The sequence below is a fragment of the Rousettus aegyptiacus genome, unplaced genomic scaffold (genome assembly GCF_014176215.1).
Source record: "Rousettus aegyptiacus isolate mRouAeg1 unplaced genomic scaffold, mRouAeg1.p scaffold_m13_p_9, whole genome shotgun sequence".
NCBI lineage: Eukaryota > Metazoa > Chordata > Mammalia > Chiroptera > Pteropodidae > Rousettus > Rousettus aegyptiacus.
In genome coordinates, this window is record NW_023416312.1 from 11376683 (window position 1) to 11385000 (window position 8318).

Below are 8318 nucleotides of genomic sequence, written 5' to 3' on the forward strand. Positions count from 1 at the left end.
GTTTATTCTAGGTCATGGTCTTTTGCTGTGGTAGTGGTTCTTTGAGAGAGGTAGGATCCACGTGACTCCATCTCTTCTCTGTGTCGTTGAGCACTTATAGTTGGCACCGTACAGCTTGGTTCTTAAAGCCAAACCATACTGACTTGCTTTTAGTCTTTGTGAGTGTGGACCTTGTTTTCCTATTTAGATTGTAATTTCCTGAAACTCTGTGCTTGGGGAGTCTTTACCTAGTTCCCACAATGTTTAATATAATTCTGAGCATATATTAAAGATTTCATAAGGACTCCTTGAGACCCTCTACCTGAAAAGTTCAGATTAAATATGGAAATAGTTCAGCCTATTGACTGAAGGTAGAAGTGAAGCTTACTGTGACTGCATTGACTAGACGCATTTGATATTCTTTCAAGGGAGCATATTTTCTTTTGGTCAGAAATTCTACAGTGTACGTTCTCTGGGTGCGAAAGTCATAAGTGGGTCTGTAAGAATTGATTTTGGGTGCTTTCCCTTGAGATTGGTTGTAGCTGCTTCCAAGAAGAGCCTATTCTGAGGAATGAGGTCACTCCGCACAGCATTGAGTGGGGACATCCCGCACTTTTGGATTGACGCCATGTGGCCACGCTGAGGTGGCAGACGAAGATCCCTAATGTAACTAAGCAACAATTGTATATATACTGCTCTCGAGGGAGAAAAGACCAACAGGTTGCTCAGTCTAGAAACGGAACGGAAATAGGTCATATTTCCCTTCTTAATCCTTTCTTACCTAGCTCTCTCTGGCCTGCATTCTTTTGCCCATTGTTGTTCTCTCTAAGTTGTCTCCCCCGCCTTCTCTACTTACCAAACCTCTCGACTTACTCTTCAAGACCAGTTCAGAAGTTCCGCCTCTCCAAATGCTCGTAGACACAAAGACAGTCTAGTCCCTGCTTGTGGGTCCCTAAGTGGGAACGCCAGGAAACAAAAGAACTTGCCTTATTCACCTTTATACCCCAGTGCTTCCCCCTAGTTTGCTTTAGGCTTATTATGCCTAATACATATAGCACTAAAGCCCTCAGAGCCTGGTGCCTTCATATGAACACCTGAGCTTTACTCAGCCCAATTCATGAAGTCTCGTCTTCCTTGTTTAACAGATTTGTTTTATAACAAACATAACACTGATTTAAGATAACAGGCATATTGTTATCACACCTCTATGAGAAAATTCACACAAGAGCAGCAAGGGAGAGTAGCTGAAGGAGCAGAGTGCAAAGAGGCTTCTAAAGCAGTGATCTCCAACCTTTTTGACACCAGGGACTGGTGCTCCTGTGAGAATCTAACACCTGATGATCTGAGGCGGTGATGCTAGTGCTGGGGAAAGGCTGCAAGTGCAGATGAAGCTTCACTTGCTCTCCTGCTGTGAGGCCCTATTCCTAACAGGCCATGGACAGGTACCGGTCCGTGGTCTGGGAGTTGGGGATCTTTGTTCTAAAGGCCAGAGAAGTGGACAGTGGCTATTTGAAACCACTGGAAAAGGGTGTTCAGCTGACATTGTCCTTCAGAGCATAGCAGCCAGTTTTATGCCTCCATAAAAAAATGTGTAAAAGAATGTTTTAATTTTATATGAAAAAATTGCTTACAGTTTATAAGTGTTTGTCTTATGCCAAGTATAGTTCTAAGCACTCTAAACATATTACATCCCTGCCTCAGCCCTGCAAAGCAAGTACTATTGTGTTCATTTCATAGAGAAAGAAACTGATCACAACAATTAAGCAGTAGTCGCTCAGCTGTTGAGAAATTCATTCATTTCTACGTGGTGTACTCTTTACTTTGGTAATAGCCTGTACTAAAACCTCTCTGTTTAGATTCTGTGTGTAATCACATAAGTTTTTATTGAGAGCGTTCTTTTTTGTATGCAGAGTGGGGTGGTATTTTGAGAAAACAGAGTAACATCTCATGTAATCTTTCATTATTTTTTTTACCTTGATGAGTTGCCTGACTTTTAAGTTTGCGGCATAGATCAAATTAACATACCAGGAAATAAAGGTATATAGCTATTTCAGAATCTCTAAAGAAGGTGTGGATGAAATGAGTCTATCTTGATAACAAAAGGGGTCTTCATTTGTATGGATGGTGGCAAGAGGACTGAAGTGTTCTCTTTTTCATCTCCAGGGCTGGTTGATTTGTGAGGAGCCAACATGCAGAAATCGAACCCGGCATCTCCCACTTCAGTTCTCCCGAAATGGACCTCTTTGCCAAGTCTGCATGAAAGCTACACTTCGACCAGAGGTAACGGTCACCTAACGCTAAAGAGCTGTGTAGAAGGGGTAGAGGGTCTTTGCTTGCCCATCCCTTAGCTTTGCAAAGTAGATATTTGGTATTTGCTCTGTGGTGACTCCTTACTCCCCACCCCCACCACCATTGAAAAAAAATATCCAGACTTCAAAAAGATATGCTTTACTTTTTTCACTTCATGAACAATACTATATTTATATCTAAAAAAGAAAACTGGCTAGTTCTCATATGGGTTACTCAGATTTCTTCGGCTACCACTTCATAATTACAGAAAAGAGATACCATTCCCTTGTAAAAATTGCTGTTATCTTTGGACCAGATAAGAACCCCTTTTGTAAAGGCCAGAAAGCCTCCCAAACCAATACTCTAAAGGTTTATTTTTTTTATATAGGAGTTCATTATTTCTAAGTAGCAGCATAGATCAGTAGTTCTCAAGTTTTTTCTCTACCGTAATACATACACCCGAGGGATAAAGCAGACTGTCATTAGTGCCTCCCAACTGGGGAGCACACAGTCTGGAAACAGCTCCCTGATAATTTAGTTGCCTTCCCTCTGTTGCCTCCTTTGAGCATCATCAGCCCAAGCGCCATTTCGCAAACTGTGGGGAGAGGACTGCTTGAAGGTCCTCCGTCCAAAGACGGTTTTGTGATCAAGTGCATCGAGCAAACTTTGGCTAGCCAAAGTCAAACAGGCTTACTGCAGATTGTCTCAGAACCTGCACAATGATAACGTGCAGTCCACCTCACCAAACAGGACTGTAATGTGCCTCACTTTTCCAAATTAATCTGGCTCGAGGATTTGTAAGGATTTCGGTGAGAAGAGAGAATAGGAAACCCATTAATTATTTACTTATTATTTTTTTTAATGCAGAGGCAGTGTTCTATAAGTTTTGACTTCAGATCTTTTTACAGAAAAGGCTTGAGACACAGGCTAGTTTTAGGAAAATATTTAAGATAACATATCACAGAATTTAGCAAGAAGTCAGAAACTGCGAACAGCTACCACCACCATTGCTGTGTCTTCCCTTTTTCTTTTGCGTAGCCGTTTGTATGTTTTACATGATTTCAGTCACAGTGCTTATTTTTTGTCAAGCATCTATCTAAGTTGCTACTTCATTTTCAGTAGCAAAAGTTTTAAATGCAAATTTAACCATCCTCTCGTTGAGCATTTTAGGCTTTCACTATCTCTTTACCAGAAAACTGTGATGAATATTTTCTCACCTAAATTCTTTTTTGTTACTTGAAATACTTCCTTAGAATAAAGTCTTACCGACAATACATATCAACGTACATAAATACAATATGGTCATGATTCATACCAACTTATACTGTAACCAGTGCTTGACGAGTGGACCAGTTTTATCACCACCCTTGCAACATTTGAACATTATTATTCATTACATTTAACTAATTTGATACATATAACTGTCTCTTGTAGATCTGATTTTGTAGATCATCGATAATTAACAAAGTAGAATGTAGATGTTTTAAAAAATACAGGACTCAAAGCGAAAATTAGCTGTCATAGCAAATTTTTTTTTACGTCAGTCTAATCGCAGGACTTGCATCAGCAGGTGCAGAAAGAGAACAAAAGTATATCTGTTTAGTGTGACTCATCAATCCAGTTGTAGGCTCCAGGGGAATTACCTTGCTTCAAGAACCCATGCTGCCTTTGAGCCTTTAACATCTACCTCATCAAGTGAAGTTCAATGAAAATTGAATTACTTCTTAGAAAGTCAGCCAGTTCTATGATTGCATTCTTGGTGAGAGAAAGTAAAAGGAAAACGTATAGCTAGTAGATCCATAACCTTCCAGTAAACACTGATGATGTTACTGGTAGTGGCTTAATGCATCAGGTTATCTTTGATCATTTATTATCCTTTTTTAAATGAATGAACCAACACAGGCATTTTGAAGTAATTTTTTTCCCCTTCATATCCTTGTCCTCAGAATGGTGGCATTTTGGGCAGGCATTTAATCAAGGTTATCAGCTACTCTTTGAGAGAGAAGCTTTCATAGCTGAGTTCCTCAGGTCATATTGCTGCTTAGAACATGACCCTCTGGAATAACTGGAGGTTCACAGCATCCTAGTTGGCGGTACTGCCCTTTTTAGCTGCTCCTCACAGGGACCTTGACAGTGGGGCTGAGCCCATTCTTCTGCAGTCCACTTTGGGTTGCTAGTGATGAGTGGGGAATTTCTTAATTATATTTGTGAGGTTCCTAGGCTTCCCTAGTAGGAGGAAAAAGCTGCATCTCTCCAGAGATACAGCAAGTCCTCACTTAACATCAATAGGTTCTGCAGCTTTAAGCAAAGCATGTAATGAAACCCGTTTTACCATAGATTAATAAAAAGAAGAATTAGGGTCCTACAGAATCTCATCAATGTTGTAACAAAACAACATTATTCAAGGACCTGCTGTGATTCCAAAGAAATTCCAGAATCAGTGGTGTGTGGACAGGGCCATTATAATCACCATAGGGTTTTCCAAGGTGTTAATTTAGCAGAGTTCTGCTTAGATGATTCATAAGTTCTGGGATGCTGTGTCTCAATCATATAGTACTCACGTAAGAATTATTTATCGAACACCTGTATCTTAGGCACTTTGCTAGGGATATATCAAAAAATGGGACATATTCTTATTTATAAAGCTAGTTTAACATTTCTTAGCTTATGTAAAATCGGTATCTGTGGGCAAAAATAGGCATTTGTAAATATCTGTTTGGACAAAAACACACTTTTCTGATGCTTGACTAGAGGGGATTTAAATTAAAGTACATTGGCACTTGTTTCTTACTGTGCCAGTCTCATCCTCTCACATGATAAATCTACTCAGTTAGTCCTGAGTTACAATTGGCTTGACTACTTTCCAGAATTGACTTGGAGTACGAAAGCTGGCTCTTGGTGCCAGAGTTATGAGAAGAAAGATGGGTTTTAGATGTCTCTCTTCTCAGATACCTTTTTTTATTTCATTTTTTATCATAGTTTTTTTTAAGTTTATGGGAATTTAATAGTATACAAATTGCCAATTATTAATAATATGTTCTCTGCTAGATAGGAAGTGCAAATAAACAGGAGCAAAAACTTCGAGGTATGGCATAACTTCTTAAGTGAATAGAGCCCTTTTCTACACTGCTGATAAAGACAGGACTTACCCAAGTTAGAGACTAATATTTTAATACCTTCTTATTTCAAGGACATGGTTTTAACCTCTTGCAGTGACCAAATCTGTATGGCTGTGATCTGAACACCCAAGGGATTCTGTGTTATGTAATTCACCAAAAATAAAGTTAGTTCTGTTTTGTTTTCATTACAGAACTAAGATTTTTAACTGAGTTAAACTTTTTCTCACTAACATTTCCATTCTTGATGTAGAGGTGAGAAAACATCTAAGTATGACTCCCTGGGCTGTGGCAGAAACTATTTGCGAAATGGGACCACCCCTGGGGTAGGGGTGCCGTGTTAGAGCCCTTTATTCACTTATATATTCAATGAAACGTCTTGAAAGCCACTTAAGAGGAAAGTAATAAAGTGACTTCTGGTACTATTTGGGATACCTCTGGTGTTTCTAACATTATCTTCAGTTGTAAAATTGTTGAAATCTTTTATAACGGAACATGTGTACCATACTGGACTGTGGCCTTTAGGGGAGAAGTTAAATAATGAACTTAAAATCGTTATGTGTTAGTTTCAAAATGGCTATGGCTGAATGAATTGTTGATTTGATTAGTAGGTTAAGGACAGTGAGAATTTTGTGAAGCTATCTGGGAGAGTGTCTTATTTCTGCATAAGATGAAAACATGAAAATAATTGTGTTCTCTTAAGGTAGCCATCATGAGTTGTGCAGGAAGAGAACTTCAGAACTATGATGGGAAGTCTTAAACATCTAGTTATCGGTTACTCTCTAGTAGTCTGTGGGTCTCTGCCACAAAGGGTCTTTGGGATCTCTGTCGTGATTTCAGTGTGCTTGTTCTTTGATGCAGAGATTGCTAAATTCTACATACAGCATCTCTTACCACAAAGCAGTTGCTAGCCTTCTTTTTCAAAATTTTTCATGCTTTTTTCATTAGAGGTGAAATTCATATAATATAAAATGAACCATTTTCAAGTGAATAGTGCAGTGGCATTTCGTACATTTACAATGTTGTACGACCACCACCTCTATCTAGTTGCAAAACATTTTGATCACTCCAAAAGGAATCCCTGTGCCCATTAAACAATCACTCTCCATTCTTTCCCTTCTAGTCCCTGGAAACCGCTCATCTACATCCGTCTCTGTGGATTTGCGTGTTCTGGATAATTCATATAAATGGAGAATCATACAATATGTGAGCTTTTATGTCTGGCTCCTTTCACCCAGCATGGTGTTTCTGAGGTTCATCCAGGTTGTAGTACTTCATTCCTTTTTATGGCCAAATAATAGTCCATTGAATAGATATACCACCATGTGTTTATTTGTTCATTCATTGATGGACATTTGGGTTGCTTCTTTTAATATACTTTTAAAGTTTATCTTACTTTTCATTAGCTAGATAGGTCTTGAATTTGGCTTATATTTGTGTCCTGTGGCTTGCTCATTGGTCCTAATTCAGCTGAATGGACTGCTCCGATCCTCTGTTCCTACCTGTTTTATGAGAGCCTTTTGGTTATTTGAAGGTAGCTGTCTTCCTGAGCTTTCCCCTGCTAGTCCCAATATTCCGAGGTCTTCAACCATTTTTCTAGTGCTCTACTTTCAGAATAATGACCCTAGTCTAGCATTTGTGTCCTGATAGTGAGAAGCCCAGAGCTGCAGGCAGCACTTCAAGTGGTCTCACTCGCACTAATACAGAGCAGAATAAACTTGCCCCTGCCAACTTTTCTAGGTAGTAAATTTCTGTGAAGTCTATTTTGGGTTATATTACCTTTCTTGGCATCCCTCTTCAGTGTTGGTTCATTTTGAGCCTTCTGTGTACTAAAACACATAATGATTTTTTTGCATATGCAACAACCTCTGGGCCATTTTTTGAGACCCAAATGGTTTATTTAGACCTCAGTATCACAAACCAGGTGGCTTAAAATAACAGAAATTTATCGTTCCACAGTTCTAGAAGCTAGCTAGAAGTCTCAAATCCAGGCAGGACATTCTCCCTCTGAAATCTGTCAGGGAGATTCCTTCCTTGCCTCTTTTTCTAGTGTCTGGTAATCTTTGGCATTCCTTGCACTGTAGATGTATCACTGTGGTCTCTGTGTCTGTCGTCACATGGCCATCTTCTCCGTGTCTCTCCGTATCTTTTCTTCTTAGGATACCAGTCATATTGGATCAAGGGCCCTTATCCCACATGATCTCATGTTAACCTGATTTTATCTGCCAAGTTTCTATTTACGAATAAGACCACATCCACATGTACTGGGAATTAGGACTTCAACATACCTTCTTAGGGATACAATTCAACCCATATCGGGTAGGAATTGTACTGAGCTGAAGGAAATGGATACCAAAAGTAACAGTAGCTGAAACAGAATAGACATCTAATTTTCACTATGCAAGAAACGTTAATTTTGTATCGTATGACAAATCCAGTTGTGGGCTGTCCAGAATTGTTGTAGTGGCTCCACAGTGTCATCAGGGGCACAGGCTTCTCCTGCCCTTCATCATCAGCGGTGCCAGGCTTCCACCCTCAAGGTCACAGTGTGGTCCAAGGTGATTACACGAACTCCTTCAAGCCATCAGAGGCTATAATACAGAGAAAAAGCTGAAGAGTCGAAGGGATGCACCTCCCACCCGAGTCAGTTCTTTGAGCAGCCTTCCTAGAAAGTTTCACCCAATACTCCTGCTTACATTTCATGGGCCAGAAATTATTCACATGGACAGAATAGGATTTTTGTTGTTGTCACTGAAGAGAAAGAGTAGATTGGATATTTATCGCAGGCCAACCAGCCCTGAGAAAGAGATCTTCCAATGAACCCTGTGAAATCTCCCCTTGCTGTGCTCAGTCCATCACTATCCCATTGTGGATTTTTGGATCCTGATTCTGCTCTGTGCCCAGCCTTTTGTCTTCTACAAATCTGATGCTGTG

The 8318-nt window shown here is 39.8% G+C and overlaps 1 protein-coding gene across 3 annotated transcripts in view; it reads left to right on the forward strand.

The window, feature by feature from the left end:
* The window catches only part of POLA1 (DNA polymerase alpha 1, catalytic subunit), a 275388-nt gene that overhangs the window by 173964 nt on the left and 93106 nt on the right, over positions 1-8318 (forward strand). For all 3 annotated transcript variants that reach the window (XM_016121342.2, XM_036227193.1, XM_036227192.1), the window contains one exon: positions 2143-2259. In XM_016121342.2, the coding sequence (XP_015976828.1) occupies positions 2143-2259 (117 nt within the window). The remainder of the gene's footprint in view (positions 1-2142; positions 2260-8318) is intronic.